Below are 21,818 nucleotides of genomic sequence, written 5' to 3' on the forward strand. Positions count from 1 at the left end.
TCCTTCAGTACTGCTGTCAGCTCTATCATATTAAAGTGGAAATAAATTTCTTTTCCATAGGTCTCCTGCTTTGTGCTTAGTATCATATAAGCTATAATATTATTAAAATGTGCAGTCTTTTAAGATGCAAATCTCGAACTTACAGTTTTGCAGAATCAGGTCATGATTATACAGTCGGTTTAATGTGATTAAATGCTGCTGCCAAATGGGTGACATGTGCTCCTTAACTCACCTGACTGTGCCCACTGAAAATGTTCAGTGCTTGTACCAGCATAAGGAAGATGATGGGAGTGAGCAATTGGGCACATGAGGAGACACAGTCAATTAGCGTCAAGTGAACGTGAGCGTGTAGCCATCACTGCATACCTCTCATTTGCAAGTTAGTAGAAATAAGTAAAACTAGATTTCTACTATGAAGCACTTCATACATTTGGGGTACTTTAAAAAATGTATTTTCCTTGTAAGTGTTGCTATTTTTAACTAAACAACTTATGAGTATTTATTATGAAGAAGGTACATTTTATTAGTTCGACCGTTGTATTTTAATGTGGAAACTGTCAAACTGATGCTAATACATACACACCTCAAAACTGACCTTAGGACAATTTATGATCTGCATAACAAGCTGTGTTTTCCCTTGTTTTTGAAGAGAAAGGCCTACCCCAAATACTTGTGAAGTCAGAGAATATCTAAAACCTACAGCTTCCTTAATAATCTAGAAATACATAAAAACTGGAACCAAAAATAAATGTGGGGTTGTGTCACTCACAACAGTAATTATAGCCTTACACATTAAAACTGAGACTACTGGAAGATACAAGGAAGCTTGTGGCTTACTCTGTGCCTAAAATCCTGCAAATTACAGTCAGTAATCACAGTAGTAGGCATATGCACCTGAATCAACAAAATGTTATCTTAAAAACAGCTTAACTCTTAAAATTAAATGTCATTCCTAATTGGAAAACAAACCACAAAGTGCCACTCAAACTATTTCATTCTGTATGTTTAAGAAGATTTTTTTCCACATCCCTTCTGCAATCTTTTAATCAGCAGCTGTGTACTTTACATAAATGATGAGAATGTTAACTATAAAGAATAAAAAAAAAAGATAAAAAGAAAAAAATAAAAAGTTCTGTGGAAACAGACGTAATTTTGCTTTTTCTAGCTCCAGTGCAGCAATCCAATTCATTCTAGATTTATTTCAATTTGTTCCACAACTGAACATTCCCTGGACATAATGTAAAGATTTAAGGGGTTTACAAAACCATGACAGCTTCTGTGTAACTAGCCCAGTCCTAGCTATATGCATCCAAATAAATTAATGCAATTCTACTCACAGCTCTTACCTAAGGTAAGAGAAGAAAGGTATTTTTCCTTGTTACCCCAGAAATAAGTGTCCTTGGGGAGCAAAGCTCTTCCTTTTTATAGTATTTTTTGGGTACGGAATGCTAAAGCGATAAAGAGGTCTTCTGAGGTCTGGAAATCTCCAGATTTCAGAGAATACTGATGATGTCCTTTGAAACATTAATCTGCTACTCAACTGGGATTGTGGAGCACTGTTTGGAATAGAGCTACCCAAACCCAATCAGTAGGCAGGTGTCAAAAGGTGTCTAAACGTGTTAACAGATGCAAAAGTTTCTGAAGGCTCAAAGCATTAGGAGTACCAAGGATGGAGGGTTTTGAATCAAGGGGTATTGGTATCACAAAACAGAAATGCATCTTCTGTGTCTCTCTGGTTTTCAAAGGCTTTAGGATTCACATATGTAAGCAATTCTGCGTCAAGAGGAAGGACAAAAACTTGCTTGCCTAGAGCAGAGTCTTTCATCATCACATGGCTCAGACACATGACTCCACAGATGGCAGCTTTAGGTGAAACAAAACCAATCACAGGACCTGCTGTAATGATAAACTGTAACTGTATTTGACATGTCTGTTTAAAGCTATTTCATATTTATTAAAAAGTTACACAGTTTAAAGTCACAGAGCAGATATTTCCTTTCCCCATTAGTGGGAATGGCTGACATATTAGATTCAGAAGTGCTTTTGGTAGCTACCATCAACCTTATCCTAGTGCACCTTTCCTCTTGGAGATAGAAGCTCTTTGCCTTGAGGGAGAAGCAGATGATGTACAAAGCCTGGCACAGCTTGCTTGCTCCCCTAGGATGGTGCCCCTCCCCAGGTGCAAAGCAAAAGACATAAGCCCATGTTCATGCTCAGCTGTGAGAGAGAGAGAAGTATTTTTGTAAAGAACATGGAGATGTTGCCACATGAAGCGCCTAGGAGCAGAAAGGAGAGAAGCATATTCCCAGCAGGAAAAAGAAGGAATAGTATTAAGTCCAGATTAAATCCCGAATATTAAAACCAGATATTGCAGGGTAAGGAACAAAACAAAAAAACCCCAAAGAAACAAAAAAAGGCACTAGGTGAGCAGAAAGAGTACAGATGGATGAAGGTGAACACTAGGAGACTTTGCAGGGCAAGTGTTTATTTTCCACAGCTGGGTGTAGATGGGACTGGGGGTGTTTTTTTATTTTAAAATTGCACAATAAGTATATTATTTTAACTGTGTTCCCATTGGACTGCTCCAGAAAGGTGCAAGAAAAGACCTAGTTCAGTTTATTTATGTTTTATAACTGAAAAATCTCTGTTCCAGCCTTGCAGTTTGTCACTTTTGTCAGATAATTTGGAGTAATTGGGAATAATTAGAGAACTAGCTGCTGTTTGGGTTTTAACTCTGCAAACACTTGAAAATATTAAATGTTTTTAATTGCATCTTGTATTGAGCAAGAACCTGATGTAGCTAAGATTTTTCTTAACTGGCAAGTTTTTATTTAAACAGATGAATAAAAATTCAAAGTAACAATGTTAAAAGCAGTCATGTATCAAACTTAGACAGAACACATTTTCTTTTCTCCTTCCCTTTCTCACCTCCAAACCACTGGTGAGTTTGGAGTAAATCAGGCTTTTTCTGGCAGTTATTTCGTATCTCAAAAATGAAATGGCGATCCTTGTGGGAATCTAGCAAGAACAGGTTTATAAAAGGCTGTTAATGAAACTGCATAAATCCAAAATCTTATCATATGATGACTAAGCAGATCTAAATTTCAACTCAAAACTGCATTGCAGACTCCTGTGCATAGCTTTTTAAGAGAATTTAACTTGGTCTGTTACTTTGCAATCTCAGCTTTGACTCCAGAGTAGTCTGGGTCAAGTGATGTTTATCTTCAGTGTTTCCAAAAAACCCTCTGTGATTGTATTGTTGGTTTAATGTGAGGTTACAATTTGACTGCAGCATCTGTACTGCTTGCAATATGAGACATAAATAAGCCTGAAGTGCTGTATGCTCAGCCTGAAGAAAAAGCGATACCCTTTGTTAAACCCACTGACATCACAGAGGAAGGGAAAAAGGAAACGTATTCTAGGCTCACAAATCCCTTTTCAACCAAGTTGGCATCTTCAGAGGAATTATTTCAAGGGAGAACAGGAATTATCAGGAAATTATGGCATTTAATATGGAGAATTTCACTGTCCTTCTTTAGGATATGCCTTTGCTGCAACAATTAATACTCATGTGAGTGAGTCATTCTGCAAAAGCCTACCTAAGATTACGTCTTTACTGATCCTTCATGACCTTAGATGTATTGCCGATATCATCATGTCAGCAATACTGGCATATATTGTTCCAATTCTTTTACAATAAACTGTGGAGAAACCTGTCTGTCTTCCTGGGAACCAGATGTAAATTATGAGGATGGATGAGTGGCAATTAGTCCTCCTGATAAAGTGAAAGAAGAACCCATACAAGAAAGCTGAAATCCACCTCATACCTCCCTGTCTAGGTGTCTCAGGTTGATGCATGAGATGCTGTTGTGTGTTAAAAGGGAGTACTAGCAACACATGAATAGAAGTTGAAGTTAGGAGTGTAATAATGCTTAGTTTAATCCTAAATTGCTTACAGTGGTCTTGCAGAAGGTCTTCTACCTTATAGAGGGAGTGTTAAAATCAGAAAGCATTTTTTTTTTTAAAAAAAGTAACATTAAAAATATCTTGTGAAAAACTTGATGAGAAAAAACAGAATGTCAAAGAAACAAAACCAACCACAGAAACAGTCAGAGGTATCAAATACTTAGTCAAGGACACATTTTATATATAAAACCCACCCAGTTAAAGACTCTTCATAATGGCCTCTCTGACTACGCATCTAACTATGAGGAAGAGGAGTGCCTGAAGAACAGGTTTTTCTGGTGGAGGGACCTGGTAGTCCTTGTAATACATGAAAAACAATTGACATAAGATCAGTTTTTAACCATCCTTCAGGGGAACAGCAACTGACTTGTGTTGTAAAGTACATAGGGCTGAATATTCTGGGTCTGTTTTTAATAAAACCTGGGGAAATATCATTCAAATAAGGAGTGATTGGTGTACTCCTCTATATTGTCCTCTTTCTAAGGCATTACAATCAGCATTTCATTTTAGGAGTTTGGATTTCTTGTGGCTCTTTTTGACGATTACATTTCTACATTTTTAGAGGGTTTTGGCATCATTCTTTGTTATGAATAAACTGCTCTAAGTGGCAGCAAAACAAACAACCAGAAGAATGAAGCCAATCTGTGAAGTGACCTCAAAGGTCTAAGCAGTGAGAACATATACAATACCAATAAACTCCTTTACCTGGAGAGAAAACCCAAACATCACTGATGCACAATGGAAGAAGAGTATAATAAGCCCTCCATTATCCTCACAGTTTTTGCCGGGTCCTACAAATTTATCATAGCTTGTTGCAGCACTATCAAAACTAGCCAGCTGCAACAAGGCTTTTACCACCCCATACCAAGTTAACTTCAATAAGTAGCTCCCATACCTTGCTGCAGCACAGCCACCAGTCGCCCACAAGGTTTCAACAGTCTATCTACTGTTTGTGCTGTTTCCTCATCCTCTTCAGGCCAGTCCACCCTGCTTCTCACCTCTCCTCATCTAGGCCCCCTTCTTCTCCTGGGGGCTTCTCCTTGTCTCACCTACATCCAGGGCCCTCTCTCTCTCCTCCCTCTACATCGTCTAGGGCTTTCTTCATCCAGTGTTCTTTTCGTCTGGCCTTTCTCTTCCACACCCCTTAGAGCTATTTAACTACTTAGCAGGAAGGAGCCACAGCTGTGCCTTATCCACATCAGCCAGCCCACCACCCCTGAAGCCAGCCCACAGCTGTATTTTATCAATGTTAATTAACCTGCCTTCATTCCTTTGTAATTCCTCTACAATAAATTACAATATTTATCTTCTTTCTTAAGAGTTTGTTGAGCCATGCCATTTAATGTAAGAAGAAATAAACTTTAAAAAGAGTTTGTAGCCTTTATGACTGCAAAGGAAAGCCTGAAAATATGACTTGACTACTTCTTAGAGGTTCAGGAAACAGGGAAAACATAAACAACTTTCATGTCCAATGTCATGATTCTTAGAGCTTGGCTAATGGATCTGAACACCTGGGGGTGCTGATACTACCGACAGAACATTTATTTTGCTCTTAGCTATTCCATTCTTCTTGTTTCCTCCCCCCACCCCCTACCTCCTCCCGTAAGCATACTAACTGTCTTAGAAAATGTATTCATTATGGATTAGGCATTTAGGACTCAGTGGAAAACATAACTTAAAAAGAAAAAAAGTTTTAGAATCAATTCTAATTCCCCTCTGCTCAGCTTTTGTTTTTTAAATGTATTTCCTAATTAAAGAACCTCTCATATCATGTGTTAACTGCAGTACAGTCAGATTTCTCAGGAAGATATCTTCACCTGGGTTTATGTAACGAGGACACCATTGATACCAGTTTTGCAGAATACAGATATGGTAAATGAAGCTAGATTTTTTAATGCATAGTGAATACCTTTGCTTCCGACTTGTCTTTCTTTTGCTAGCTGTTAGTCTTATTAACTGGGTATTTTCTATCAAAATGTTTTAGACATAACCCATTTTGTGTTCTCCATGCCGTTGAATATCTCCATTTTGGTCTTAAGTCACTGGCAAAGTTCAGTATCAATGTAACACTTGATCATGGTATCACTGTCACTGTAATCACTATTAAAGCAGTATGTAACCTGAAAATTCAAGTCCAAACTTCATCTGCTTGTGACATACAGTTAATGCCTGGAAGGATAACCATGCTATAATAATGCAAACAAATTCTTCTTACCAGATAAACTGAGAGCAGTGGGTCTCCATCACCAAACAAAACTAAACCCCATGTACACAAATTGTTTGCAATATGTTCTAAAAATGGCCATATGTATGCTGGAGAAGATACCAAAACTAGGTAATTTGCAGATCTGTGGGTCCATCACTTAGGCTGATCTACCTGCCAGACACATTCATGAGTTCAAATCTCAGAGGAGAAACCATCCAAACCGTTTTTGCAACAGGTAGTTGCTATCATCAGGTCAAGCATGGGTAACAGCAAATAATCTGAAGAGCAACAGAAATATCGTCAAACTGCAGATACATTCTCATTACTTCTGACTCCCTTGAAAGCAGGGAATGGGATCATTCACCATAGCATAGAATAAAAATTCCATTTAACAGTTTTAGTTTCAAATTAGTGTATAATTCAGACATAAAATGACATTGGTTGCCTCCAAAAGAATTTTAATTAATTAAGGTGACTTTTCTAGACAGTTTTGTATCCTATCGTTCTCCCTTTTGTAGCAGCACTGTGCAAATAGCATAGGAAGCCTTCTGTTTGTGTGCATTGTTTCCACAGAAAATCCACAGCCAGAAGCTAAGCAGCTGATGACTAACATTTGTGTTACAATTCTGAGATGACTCTAGTCATGTCATTATAGACTTCTGAAAGAGCCACCACTATTTTTAAGAGTTTCCTTTGTATTGCAAAATATAGTTTATCTTTATCCTAATACTTGCTTAGACAACTAGGACTAAGCTGCTAAGGCAAACTGTCTGTCCTAGCCAGAGACAGCTGTTTGAATAGCAGAAAGTTCACTGCCATGAAGACATGTAAGCTGGCAAAAGTTTCAAAAGAAATTTCACCCTCCAATAAACAGTTCTGAGAATATGAGCACTGGGCAGATACTGCATCCTTATTGCAAAGGATGAAGCAGGAATTGCACTTACTGCTTCTTCAGTAATTATTTATCTAATGCCCAACATTCACATCATATTGTCTCAAGAGGCCCCCTCACATACACCCTTGCATTTTCTGTCTGTGTGGCATCTCAGGTGAATGCTGAGAAAGCTGAAAGTGAATGAGATCTTTATTTGGAAATTATAGTTCTGATCCTGATCAGAAGCAAAACTTCTGATCAGGCAGCTCAGACCAAAGAGCTTAGAATAAGCAATGTCCTGAAATAACAGAATATTCAAATTTCACACATCAAATACATTCTGAGTTCCCCTTTCGATCATGTTGCTATGTAGACTTTTGGGGTCATATGATCTTGAAATGTAATGGAATGCAACCATAAAGATAGAGAATTGCTTTTAAACATAAGACTTAACACCTGAAAGATTTAATGACTACAAATTCTACATACAGGCCTCCTCCACCTCACCTTATTCCCCCCGAAAAATGAATCCCAAACTAAACAACCCTAAGCAAACTCCAACCATACTGCCAGTCTGAGCTATGAACAACTTAACAAGAGAACAGAAGCCAAAGTTTGGTTTACGTCAGTTGGTTACGGACAATCAGAGCTAATTTATAGTATACAGAAATAATTCTGTGAAAGATCTTTTCTAGACTGGAGAGAGATATAGAGAAGTTCAGGCTTGCGGACAAAGTTAGAAACAGTCTTGTAACCATTCTAATCAAACTGCTTAGTAAACTAAGATCAGTCTGTTTTTCCTTTACTCCATCCTTCCGCTATCCCTGCCTATATTTTCCCCTTTCCTTAGTCTTCACTTGTCTTCTCACATATGCCAAGAGAACATAACCTTTTGCTCTCCTAACACAGGTTACTGCTGTTTTAGAGGTTATCTTTATGGCAATTAGGTCACCAGTTTCATTTTTCATAAGCTGGTGAGCTGTTATTTAGGTTGTAGGACTGCCCTCCTTTCAGGGCTGAAAAAGAATTTGTGCTCTTTTGTGTTTTACTGTGAGTTGGCACAGTTGCTCTTTTATTGCTAAATCTTGCCTGTGCCCCTTCTGTGTATGTCGCGTCTGCCCCCTCACAACTATATTTTTGTCTCTGAACCTGCCTCTTAACTTGGTGCACTTGCTATGCTTCACTTTACTAAAATCTTTACAAAATTCTGGGTGGTGAGCCTGCCGGTGCTATCTCTGTCTCCTCCTGCTCTCTATATTTCAAATTCTAATGCTGCATTCATCCATAATTTCAATAGATACTCCCACAGCTTCCAGTGTTTGCAGTGGGATTTCAAAATGTGGATCTAGACCATCAGACAGCTTTTTTTGCTTATAGTCAGTGAAAACTTCAATAAATGCAAAGAACACTAAGACATTTGGCAACAAGTAGGAATTGTTTCATAAATATGAAGGTATTTGCAGCCATCAGTGTTAAGTACTCCTCCTAGTTAAATTAAGCATTTGTCTAGGCCTATGAGAAAGAAAATTCTCTGAGTATTTTAAGGACTGGGTGCAAAAACTTTCTGCCAGGTTTGCATCTGACTACACATAGATATATATATTTGCCCTAACACAGTTCTTTGCAGAGTGCTTGCAGGTTTGTGGAAGTGACAAGAAAAATAGCACACATGCTGCTCCGCCTGGATGAGCACGGTGCTAATGTGCCTGCACCGCTCTTGTTGCACCGGCAGTCCCAAACTGTATCTGTAACAAATGCACAAGGGTAAAATGTAAGTAATATGACTCCCTTATGGATGATTCATCAAGTCTGCTAGCATTATTGTCACTTGAAGGTGGGCTTAGGGAAACAAGTGTTCAAGTGCTTCCACCCTACCATTGATAAACCTTTCAATCACTGTTGACGCCTTATTTCCAGACCTTCTCATACTGACCTAGAAACACCCTCCTTCCCCCAAGAAAGGGGAAAAAAAAGAATCTTTACATTTTTTCAGTTTATTCCAAGAATGGTATCAGGGAACGTAACTTTAATTCCTCAGTGGCAGGCAGCTTTCTTTTCTCTTCCTCCTTTGTGCTACTCCCAGCAGACTAGTTTTTCAAGAAGTCCCTTATATTATCCCCTTTCCAAGTTGCTGCTTCTTCTCACTTTCCTTTACAATGCTGCCTCTTCTGCTTTGAGTCTACCTTTATGTGGCTCAGTCCTTCCTCACAGCCTTATTCCTGCTGTTGCAATTACACTCCCTTTCCCTTCCAAAGTTGAAATGGTATTGACCAAAAATTAGAACAATGGATTACAACATTAGTAACTATCTTGCAACACTATGAAGGCTATGCTGACAGGTGTAAAATCAGAGAACAGTTTTCAACAGAAGTATGGGTAGATTTATTCCAGCACTACAAGAATAGGAGGTGCTTCCCAGACTAGTATGCTGTTGGGCTGCCAAATCCCATGCAAGGTAGGGGCAAATTCAAATTCAAGTACAAAGTATTAATTGTGACTTTATCTTGCTGTAAGAGTTGCGTAAGATTTGCTCTTCTTCTACATCTAGCACACTTAGCATATATAGAGTTTTGCAGTAGGTTTTCAAAGATGATTACTTCTTTAGAAAACCTTACCTGATGTGTCTAAATATAGAAGGCAAAGAAATAACAATACCAAGAGACATTTTCTTTTGCCAGACCATCATCTTGGTTCAACTACTATAATTTATATTCATTCATACTTATCATGACACTTTTACCATCTGTTTACCCCTTACATTTTTAAGCTGGGTGATTTATCTTATCAGTTCACCACACTGTGCCTTGCCTAAAGAACGTATTTATGACTAAGTGACCTGGCAAACAGCTGGTGTTTTAAGTATTTTGATTTTATTTTCTACCTAGCTAAGTATATGTTGATGTTTTTGCATAATTACGCAACTGATGATTTACTGATCACTGCTGTATTATAGGTCTATTTCTCTACCACAGACCGGAGCAGAGGGCATTATTTGACTGAATTGAAGTGTGATGAAAGCCACAGAGAATCACAGCTGTGTGTATCTATGACTCTTCCAAACAACCATCTACAGAATGCCATAAATAAATGTTAGGAGACGAAAGTAATACAATGGAATTAGTATTTCACAATTCCCATTGCTCAACATTTTTGAACAATTTTTAATTTATCAAGATGATGAAATACCATGTGCAGGACCACTGCATGGTTGTTATTGTTAAACCTCTTGTTTAAAATAGAGTTGTGTGTGCTGTGAGATTTGGATTTTCTCTGAGGGATCAGCTTGCAGGAAAGAGTAATGCTAACATGAAACATTTAAAAATACAGACTCAGAAGTACAAAGCATACTAGATACTTTTAAAAGTTAGTATTTTGGATTACTTAGAAAAAGCAAATGAACAATTATGAATATCAAGGGTCTGCTCTTTTTCATTCACATGACTAACAGCTAGGTCTCCAACAGGGGAAAAACAGCTGTATGAGTAAAACCGAAACTCAAGGGATACAGATGAAACTAAGAAGTGGGAAACCTTGAAGTGCTAAGTATTGAACAATCCCTGGGAAAAATCACAGAACTTCTACAAAACCCACCGACCTTCCTTTGCTTTACTCTACTACACTGCTATTGACAGTTGGTTTTCTTCACAGTGTAATAGTAGTGTTGCTTTTTCTCCACCTTCCCTGCAAACCATTACTACTTCTTTGCTATGCATTGTGTTACTGGCCATGCAGAAAAAAACCCTCCCATCTTGTTTATACTCTAATGCAACTAAGGTTAACTTTAAAGTCTAGTTGAAAAGCAAGCATGCAAAACCCCACAGAACTGTGTTTAAAGGAAAACCAAGTTTCAGACCAGAATTTCAAGTACTGAGCCATGGGAGTACGTTGCCCCATGAGCGGGACTCGCCGGCCTGGTGCAGGCACAGCTTGGTCCTGAGGAGATGGGTTTCGGTACCACAACTTACAACACTGTAGTAGGTAACAAGACTTACATACATGTCTCTTTCTTAACATCTAGAGCTGGGAAAGACATGCAGTGCTGCATATGTTACTGCTGGATGAGAGGCATGCTGCTTGGTTAGAAATTTAAGAAAGTATTTCAATTGGCGTCATCAGAACAGCTGCCTGGCACCGAAGAGCTCAGAGACAAGGCACATCAGCATCTCAAGGGAGGCAGGGCGAAAAAACCAAAAAAGCACGGTACAGCATCTTGGACAACAACGTTTCAAACTCTGCTGCCCTCAACTTCTCCCTTTGGACTGCGCAGTGTTTCAAGGCCGCTGCACCGCGGACGGGCTTGGGCTTCGGCTCCGACCCCCCAAGCCACACCCAGCCCCCGGATTTACCAGAGCGCGGGGCCCCGGCACCTTCGCAGCCCTGTGGCCAGACCCTTGCCGGGGACCGCCTGCGCTGCTTATGGTCCCCTGGGCCGAGGTAGGCAGCAGCGCCGGCCAGGCGAGCGGCGGGCCTGGCCCTGGCGGGGCGGGGAGGGCAGCGAGCCGGCCCCGGCAGGGGCGTCCCCGCGTCCCGCAGCCCCAATGGGCGGGCGCGCCGGGCGGGGAGCGGCGGCGGCGCACGTAGCCTTCCCAAGATGGCGGTCTCTCCGGACCGAGCTGCGAGGGCGGCTGCGGGGCTGGGGGCGGCGGGCGGCCGCTGAGGGAGGCGGCCGGGGGCTGGCGGCGCTCGCCTCGCCTCCCCGCAGGGTGCGGGGGAGCTTTCCGCGCGGCCGCGAGGCTTCACCATGCTGCGGGGCTAGAGCCGCCGAGGCGCCGCAGCGCAGCGGGGTAATAATGTTAGCAGAGGTAAGAGCCCTGCCGCGGCCGGCGGGGTGCGGGAGCAGCGCTCCGTCCGCTCCAGCGGGCAGCTGCGCGCCGCGGCCCGCCGTGGAGGGGAGGCTGTGCCCTCCGCCGGGGCCTCCAACCTGCCTAGCAGCAGGGAGCCTCCCCCTTGGCCGCAGAGGCGCCCGCCAGCTCGCCTAGGACAGCGCCGGGCCTCTCTTATCACCCCTCCCTCCTCCCCGGCCGGGCGGCGTTCCCCCCTCAGGGGCTGGCGGGGCGGGACGGGAGGGGGGACGCTCCGGCCCGCGGTGCTCGCTCCGTGCGGCAGCCGGCCGGGGTGGGCCCGCCCTCCGCCGCGATCCGCCGGCGACTGGGCTTTCCCGCCCAGCGAGGGGTCTCCGGGTCGCGCCTCCGCGGCGGGCCCGGTTTCTGGAGCGGTGCGGCAGCCCGGTGCGGTGGGGGCCTGCTTCGGCCCTAGGCCTCGCAGGAGAGATGTCCCCGGCCGGGCCCCGAGCGCTGGCTCCGACTTCAGCCCCTCAGGCCTCCTCTGCGGTAGCTTCCTAAAGGCTTCGTGTTTGCTTTCTTCTTAAACGGCTCAAACCGAACAGTTTTGCTGTTGCGGGGGTAGGGGGGTTCTGTCCCAAGACAGCAGGGCAGCTAAGCCGTGAGGCAAGCAGGTATTACAGGATCAGCGTGGGCTAGAAATGGCTACTGTGCCCAAAGGTGCCCTCGGAGGGGTGTCTGGTAGTGGTTGCTGGTTGCTGGAAATGAGACTTAACCATGTACTGAGTTTTCTCTACAAATAGTGATTGATTTTCCCTTTTTAATATATCAGGAAGGTGTCTGGTTTACACATACTCCTCCAATATGATGATTGCATTACCTCAGTTTTATAATTTGTCATTTTATCCTGCAGTGAAGGTTATTTGTCCAAAACTGAACTGTCTTAAATCTTGAAGGGTGAAGGCTTGCTTTCTGACACCTGAAAAAATTATCTTTGCTTTCCTGAATGATAGATAAAAAAGTGTCCCAAAGCTTTCAGTTTGCATCATTCAAAGTTTCAGGGCATTAGGAAAGCGGTTCTGTACAGCCATGAGCTCTCAGATTTCCGCAGGAGGATAAAATTTGCTGAGTGAGTTAAACCTGTAAGAGTACATGACCTATTTTTGTGTGAAGGGTATTTGGTGAGTGGTCAGGGTTAATAATCTGCATTAGATAGCGTTGGCGAGTGTGATGCATAAGCATTAACCATAGTAATTTAGATTATTTTCAGGGAGGCATAGAACGTTCTGGGTCGGTGCCTCATACTGGACTGTTTGTTCTGTTTGATGATGGGTGTGTGTGCTAAGACATTTTATTGTCTTGGGATTTTTTTTTTTTTTTTTCTAATAGCAGTGGTGTGACAGTGTGGATGACACTTGCTTCCTTGGCTTTTTGAGTAAAATGTAGTGCTTAGGTGTGTGATGACCAGGTATGATACTTAGCCTTGGTGTCTGGAGGACTGGGTTCTGCTGTCCTTTACATCTAGTTCCTGTATATAAAATATTTGTGGGCAAGATCCTTCAGGGCCAAGTATTCCAGATTTGGTCTCTGCCAAGGAAATGACTTTAAATTTTGGGGCAGGGGAGATATAGCAAAGTTGCAGGCTTTGCTAAGCCTGCCTGAAGGGTGGTTGTGAGCAGTTCTTCAAACAACCAGGCAGCTCTTGGCTGTCAGAGAACCCACCTGACGTGAACTGGAATGAGTCCTTTCCAGTGTGCTTTTTCAGGTGTTCCAATGATGACTTGGTAACTAAAACACTTCGTGAAGACTGCATGCAGCTGCACTCATGAACCCTCTCCACACTTTGCAGGAAGATGCAGATTGCTTCAAGCCTACTGAGATACTTATTCTATAAATGCCTTTTTTTTTTTTTTTTTTTTTTCCCCTGTATATGTGAAATGAGGTAGAATGTATGGCAGACTGAAATTAGAGTAGGGCCATAGTGAAAACTACATGTTTGTAGGCTGCCTAATTTTTTTGTAAACACTGTAAAAAGGTGGAGCACTGGGCTGCTAGTAAGTCTGTTGGTTTTTTTCCGCCCTGTCAAAATAACTATTTTATTTAAGAACATATAGTGAAATGAGATCAAAAAAATTGCTGGATATTTGCAAACTTGTGTAGTTTGCTACTGTCTAGAAGGACCAAGATCACCATCATTTCTTTTTTAGATATAAAAATTTAGAAACATTCCCCCCACTATAACTGTTAGTTTTATAATTTAACAATGTAGACAATATTATTCTTAAATGTATTTAAGCATGAAGGAAAGGCAGAATCTGGTTCTACATGTATTGTTATCATACAGTTAAAGCATAACTTAAAGTTTCTCAAGATCAATTTCCTACATCCTTTGACTGTATCCATATATGCATACCCCAGCAGATTCAGTCCAATTTTGTGTGGATGTAGTTAAGATTTGGACCATGTAATCAGTAATTTCAGGGCAAGATCGTACTCGTACTTCCTGTCCGGAAAAAATACAGGGGATGTTTTTTGTTTGGCCCTTACCTTATTTGGCCTAACTTATTTTAGTTGCATCAGAATCATGTTGGATGCCAAGCACATATACTTGTTTACCTACTCTAGCAAACACCATTCCACAATTTTTCATCATCTTGGCCATCAGAGCTTATTTCTACAGTCACTTTGAAAGCATTCTGTCTGCATGCGTTCAGAGTCCTGCTGCAGTGATCATTTCCCTAGTCGGTTTGGTTGGCCTTTCTCTGTTTTTTCACTTGTTCCCCTTTTTTTGTTCATCAGATGTCTCCTTTGCTTTTCAAGGCCCAGTGTGGCCTGATTCCATGCAACTTACTGTCTTTCCATGCTGTTTCCGTAGTCAGCACTTTCTTGTCTGATGAGGCCATGATGGACACAACTTGCAGTCGTCTGTCTCTTGTGTTTTCAGACAGCTGTCCTCCCTGTTATCAAATCTTGCATGGTAGAAACTGTGCTGCCCTGACTACTGTGAGGCAGCTGGTGTTTTACAGCTCTGGCTCTTGCTTGTCAGTAGTGTCTTAAATTCTGATGGGAACAAATACTAAACGGGATTTTGATGTGACTTAGTTTACAAGAAGGTTTAGAATGTCTTTCACATTGATGGCCTGTGCTGTCTGCATTTGCAGCCGGTGTTGCCCTAAAGAAGGCACTTCAGAAAAACTAAGGAGTAGATTTCTTTCTCCAGTTTTTTTCCTCCAGTTGCTCATTAAACTGCTTTGAGATGCTTAGTGAGGACTTCCTTCTGAATATATCAGCAACTAAATTTTTGACAACTTAATTCTCAGCTTAGCAAGAGTATGTTGTTCCAGTTGCTAGTGACAGTTGAGATTTTAAAAATTTGACAATGTAGGAATTTTTTTTCTTCCTCACACCTAAAAATGAGCCGTACAAAACAAGCTCTGACAAGTTGGTATTTCTTGTTACTGCAACGTCAAGATAATTCACTAACTACATGTAGTATTTCTTTTCCATTAAGCAATCTACTTTTTATATATGAGATGTTTAACAAACTTTTTGTTAAATTTTGATAGCTGCTAACCATTGGGAACTGTTTTTGAGCAAAGCCAAACAAATTAGCTTGATGTTTTAAGAATGAAGTTCACTCCGCAGCTTGTTTTAACTTGCTTTAGAGTAATAATGAATCAGCCTTACTGAAACAGTAGCACATTGTAACGTATATGTTGGTTCAGCTCTGAAAGATGCAGATCACAGTTTACTGCTTGATATACTATAGCATTGTTGTTTTTTTCTGTTCCTTGATAGATGGCAATGGAGGGTTACTGTGGTGCTTCATGTGGCTGACTGTTCTGCTGGTAGGGACAGCTTCAAATGTGTAGACGGCAGGGTGTGGAAAGAAATTAGTTTTTTGTCCTTTTGTGAAACTTCTGTGCTGGGCCTTTGCCTTGGTGACAGTATTCTGTCAGATGAGATCTAGCTGGAACGTCAGCTGCAACCCCTTGGTAGGAAAAGGCCTCTCTTTCTCCTTCACTATATTCTGTAAATGAAGTCTATTGCTGGTCTGCTTTCTGTCCTTAATTGTTGCTGTGACAGCTCTTTTAATGACTCCATAGGCTGTGGAGCATCAGTTAAATTTATGTGAGGAATGGTAAAATTAGCAAGATTAACCTTTTACAAAGAATAGGTGTCATATATTCCTGGTATTTGTTTGTAAATATTTTGCTGGCTATTAGTAAAAGATAGCGTCTAAATGCTTCAGGACTTCTAGAGTGTACATTTGGGCCAAAACTGCTGAGACTGAATGCAGTGTTCTGCAGCAACTCTTAAAATATCAGTCTGGACCATTCCCCAAAATACTGTGGAAGAAGAAAAGTGTATAGTTTCTTAGTTCAATAAAAATAGTAATAGCTTGTCTGGTTAGATAGCTGAAGGAGCTCCAAGTGATGATTTCCTCTGTCTGGTTGCAGTCTAGGGAATTATCTCAGTTTTAAATATGTTTGTCACTTTCTCCCCACCCTTACAAAGATGACAAAGCATGTTTTCCTTTGAACTAGCATTAGGAGAGTTGCTGTTACTAGAAACAAGAGAACACTGGTGTTGTATGTGAGACGTTGGCAACAGTTACAGAATTAATATTTTGAAGTCCCATTAGCACTTACCATCATGCTTGTCTGAGAGTACCAAGGCTGAAATAATAGTAAAATCAATTGCAATTGGCTCTTGTAGTTACGTGAGAGAGAAACTTCAAGAAGTACAAGGCATTATGATCTTGGGCTTAATTGCTTGATCTGTCTTCCCCCCCTCCACCAATATGTTATGAAAATTTGAATTTTGGGTTGAAAAAAACGGGGCATTATTTCATGATGTAAACACATTGAAATGTTTAAACAAGAGCATTCTAAACTTGTTTACATAATTTCTATAGCATTACACCTTAAAATGATGACCGTGTAATTGTGATTCTAGGTATGATGTGAAACAGGCATTTATTTTTAATGTAACCATAGATGACAGGTATGTTCAGCTAGGGGACTCCTTTTATAGCTGCCATTTATTTAGGAAAAGAGGTCAACTTCTACCCTGTCAAGAGTTTGGGAATACCTGTTAAAGATTTTTATTCTTACTCTGAAGCAGAATTAGGTGTAAAAATCCTCAGAGAGGAGAGGTGGTTTTCTGAAGAAGTTACGGTGTTGATTGGCTTTTCTATATAGAAGGGGATGTGATCTGTGTTTTGCAGTTAAAACATTGTGAGTCAGATTTAATCTTGTGTTTTAATATTTGCATTTTACAAACATTTTAAAAGCCCCACAAATTTATAACTGGTTTTGTTCAGGTGGGGTTCTCTGAAAATTTAGGGATTTCCCAGGACAGAATACAGTTTGACCGTAGTGGTTAGTTCAGTAGTTTATTTTGAAGTTGTTTCACCAGTGGCCCTTAAACTTCTTCAGTTGTGATGCTTTGCATATTTTCTCAGACAGTAAGCACAAGACCAATTTGATTTGAACCTCACCAGTTAGTCTGTCTACCAGTTGCCAGCAGGAGAAGGAGGTAAACTCATCTCTGTGTGTTTACTTTCCATTATGTCCGTTACTGCATTAAATGGTGTGTACAATGTCCTTTCTGTGCCTTGACTTGGTTGGAAAAGTTTTTGATAATCAGAAACAATAAATACCAATAACTTTAATTATTATTATGTCACAGGTGGAAATAGAACTGTCCTTATTCAGGTGAGGGCTAATGTGCCCTAATTAAAAGTTCACAGGTACCTGTTTTCTGTAACATTGTTGTCTAAAATGCATAATTCAGTATCCCATTGTAGTTGGGGGTTTTGGGTAGGAAGACAAGCTTCACACATTTTCTTTCCAAGAATGTTTATGAATTTGGGGGCTTACTTTGAAGAATATTAGCTGCTCAAATGCAGCTGTGCTTTTGTTACAGTGTGATTTTATTTTTATTTTTAATGTCTGTTCCTCAGCCTTTCTTCCCTTAATCCTATACCTCTTGGAGGAAAGGGGTCATCCCAGTTCTTTTTTAAGGAAAAATGTGTTTCTATCAGAATATTATTTCATAAATGTCACTATTCTATGATCTTGTATTTTGCTTCTTAATTATATTTTTACAATTCTAAGAAATTCTAAGAAACTGTACTCTGAGGCGGTGTAGCATAAGATATCTCTTGTGATGTAAGGGAATAAATTTGAGCAGGAAGTTGAATTGCTACACATCATGTAGGATGCTTTGCATTTCCACTCTTCCTGTCAGTGCTGTTGGATGAGGCTAAGTAGAAAATAGTCCATAAGTTCATCGTGAAATTCTTGCCACAGCTAGCCAACTGGTTACGAAACAGCCTCAGACTTGCGATAATTTCTCTCATGGCTCTTAATCAGTACTGAAAGCAATGGGAAAGAACATGCCTGATGTTCCCAGTCATCCTGTATTCAGCATTTGGCATTCCAGACTGTGTAGATGAGTTAAAAATCTGGTGGCATACATGCTGTAGGAAATAAGTATCCAACCTGTGATTGCTTTAGTTTTGCTGATCATCAAAGTGATCTTGGAACTGTTTGACTTAGAGATGTGATGAAGCCTTGCTTGTTGCCATGCTGCCATTCTAACAACTGCTGCTGCAGACTGAGGAGAGGTATGTGTGATGATTCATTCTCAGGTCCTTTCTTCTGTGTGAGTGAGGCCTGGCACTTCTTCACTTAAACCTTTATATTCCATATCCTTTATCATGGCTCAAAACTTTATTTTCAGTTTTCCCAAATGTTGTAGTGTTTGATAACACTGTATCGTCTTACTTTTCTGAAGCATATGTAATGATTTTTGTGTTATCTTGAAAATAATAGGATCAGTGATAGTGATACATATTCCTTATCCACTGAAGAAACTATTTGTACTTGAAACTGCATCTGTATTTTGGTGTGTGGTGTTTTGGTATAATTTTTTTTAATTTTCTTTCACCTAAAATGCTATGCTGAGTGTCTCTTTCCCTGCCCGCCCCCCCCCCCCCCAGTATATCTTGGCATATTTGTTACTAATAGATACTGTAATTTTTAATGAAATCTATATTTGATTGATGTAGCTAACCTATTTTAGCATACTTGGAAGAAAAATAACTTTTTATAGTTTATATACTCAAATTATTATTTCTGATCATGATGCTAACAAATTGAAATTTCATTAACTAAGGTAAAATTATTTACAATGGAAATCTTAAATATTGTGATTTAATGTTTTAATTTGATTTAATCTGATAGTACATGTAATGAAATGGGAATTATGATTCATTTATTGCTTATATATGATTTTAAAATTCTTGGGGAAAACAAATTGTTTGTGTGACTATAACTTTCACTGTTTTGATAAGAAGATATTTCTTTACAATGCTAGGATAGGAAAATGAGGTTTTAATTTAAATTTTCACTCTTACCACAGTTTTTGTTTTCACAGTCACCTTTTTTTTCTAAATTAAGGACTCCACAGTAGTTATGTTAAACATAATTTACTCTTGCTTTGTATGTACAAGTATTTAGTACCAGCACCTTGCTTTATGGTCTTACAACTATGTACGTCATTCTCTCTTTTGTGCTTTATGCTTGCATTAATTTGACTTGTATGTGTGACTAAAACTGTGAAATGAGTTATTTATTTCTGTTGGTTTTAAGGTCTAGACGTTAGATAGTATTGGTCTTGTTTCTTTCCATTGGCAGTTGCCCTATTAGTTTCTTCAAGAATTCTTGAGAACATTGAAGTAGTAATAGTGAGACCAAAGGCAAATGTAATGTTTCTATGAATGCTCCTAAGCTTTTCCATTATTTTAATAAGTATTTTCCTTTATTGAATTCTCCACTTAATGATGGTCTGCTGTTGGGTATTACTGTTTGTTTTGATTATGCTTTATTTAACTGATACTATTTTGTTTTCTATTTGAAATTATTTTTCTGTTTTAATAATCACAATATAAATTATGCTTGCACAGTTCTCATTTTTTCTCTTATTTCTATAGATTTGCCCATAACTGTTACTTCTCTTAGTCTTGCTATTTTGATGTGTTATGCAAAGCATTCTTCTGTTTTCCAATGGTCAAAGTAACTGCATTGCTCTTGTGCGGGGTAGTATACCTGGTTTAGTCTATGAATGCTTCTGCTTTGCTGTCTGTATGATGGTTCTTTTATTTACTGCTTGTTGCTCTTGTGTGTTTCCTTCCTCTTTATTTTTTCTTCCTTTTATATTTATCTTTGCTTTCCTGCTGCTGTCACTGGGTTTGCTATCTTTTTCTTTAGATATCCTGCATACATAAAGGAATTTAAGACACTGGGTGCTGTTTCATATTCAGCTTAACTGGATATAGTTTGGGCTGCTACTAAAGAGGTTTTCTCCCTCACACCAGACACAGGCTGGTGTGATGCTGCTTCTCGTATCAGCAGATAAGCAGCAACCGCACGAGGAATTGTTGCATCTTGGTGAACCAGCCTTTTGGAGAGGTATGAGAGTGGGAACACGGGAGAAGTTGCTAGATCAACAGCTGCATGGTTCAGTGTGAGGGAAGTGTATAGCACATTCCTGCGTGTCCTCCTTCTTAGATCTAAGTGAATCGATATCCATAATAATTCCTGTCTTTTTGAAAACAGGGAATGTCATCATTCCTTCTGTGACTTCTGAATGCATCTCTGCCTCCAGAAAAATTAATGAGTAAGGTTAGCTAATTCTGCTTTGGTTAGGTTTCTTTTTTGTTCTTGATGGTCTTGAGCAAGTGGCAATGATTGAGGTTTTTAGATATCTTCTGTAAACTTGCCCTGAGAGCTGGATACTCAAATGACTTAATTAGTTTAGTCTATAATTAGTTTCAGTCTGTAATCTTGAAATACTAGTGGCAAGATTTGATGCACCATTTCTGTGGTTTCCTTCCCCATTTCCCCCTCCAAATTCATTGATGTTTGTTGTAAGTATTCCATGCCCTGATGTTTGAGAATGAAGTGTTGCACTGAGTTTATAGAACTACCCCTCTATTTAAACTTTTGTTTGCAGATTTGATGCTTGCTTTCCCTCCTTGGTGTCGCAGTGGGCAGGAGGTAGTACATGCATCTTGGCGATACCTAGGGACTAGTTGGCACAGAAACTCTGGGATCAGATTTTTTTGTGAGGAAGGAAAGGAAGACTACTTGAGGCTAAAGGAGTCATCTAGCGTACTCAGCGGACTTTTGGCTTCCATAGAGAGGCCAGATGGACAGAGGTTATGGAGCAGAGTTTTGGAAGAAATTGTAGGAGGCTCCACTCTACTTACGCATGTCTGTTTGCTTCTGGGCTATGCACTGCAGTGCCTGTCAGAAGCATTGTGCAGCAAATCAGTTGAGTAAAACCTGTGAAGTTTCTTAGGAATTGCTGAAGCAGCAGGCAGAATGGTTTTCACAGTAACAGTATTCAGGAAAAGGCAAAAGTGCAGAGGACTCTGAATGAGATGCACAGAGTAACCATGCTTCCCAAAAAAGATGATGGACCAAACGTATCTTGGAAGTGAGTGAGTAGAGCAGACAAGCAATAAGGACTAGAGGAGGGATTGGGAAAGGATATTAAAACACATGGGGAAAGTTCTGGATTGTTTGTATTAATATTCCCATTACATTTATCCCACTGGAAAAAGACAAAAATATTTAACCCCCTTTTTTGTCCCCCTTCTTAAGTAAGGGCATATTTTGGCATACCCTCAAGGTGCTGCTTTTTCTGTCTGCACTGTCCATTCTGCTGAGAGTTAAGACATCAGCTGCTCATTGAAGAATTTGCAGTCTTCTTTGGACACTGTGAACTATTTAGTCCACTTTGGAGACACTGAACTAATCTCTTTTCTTTTGGTTTGTTTTATGCAAAGGGATGGTACTCTGTCCAGAAAAACAGTTGCAAGGAACTGGAAGACTTGAGGCTTGCTTTAGCTTTGTAAAGGTTTTCGTCATTTTGTGTAACATCTGTTTCCACTGTTATATTGTCTTCATCCATTAAG

General features: G+C 40.1%; 1 protein-coding gene across 5 annotated transcripts in view; it reads left to right on the forward strand.

Annotated features, from left to right (window-relative positions):
* Positions 1-11,577: 11,577 nt before the first annotated feature.
* SNX13 (sorting nexin 13) overlaps positions 11,578-21,818 on the forward strand; it is a 67,236-nt gene continuing 56,995 nt past the window's right edge. For 2 of the 5 annotated variants that reach the window (XR_005827400.1, XR_005827401.1), the window contains exon 1: positions 11,617-11,848. Coding sequence is in view for 3 of the 5 variants with exons in the window: in XM_040590526.1 (XP_040446460.1) it covers positions 11,585-11,848 (264 nt within the window). In the remaining 2 variants the exon portion in view is untranslated. Of the gene's footprint in view, positions 11,849-21,818 lie in introns of all 5 variants that reach the window. The other 3 variants (XM_040590526.1, XM_040590527.1, XM_040590525.1) reach the window with 3 other exon arrangements.

The sequence above is a fragment of the Falco naumanni genome, chromosome 4 (assembly GCF_017639655.2).
Source record: "Falco naumanni isolate bFalNau1 chromosome 4, bFalNau1.pat, whole genome shotgun sequence".
Lineage (NCBI taxonomy): Eukaryota > Metazoa > Chordata > Aves > Falconiformes > Falconidae > Falco > Falco naumanni.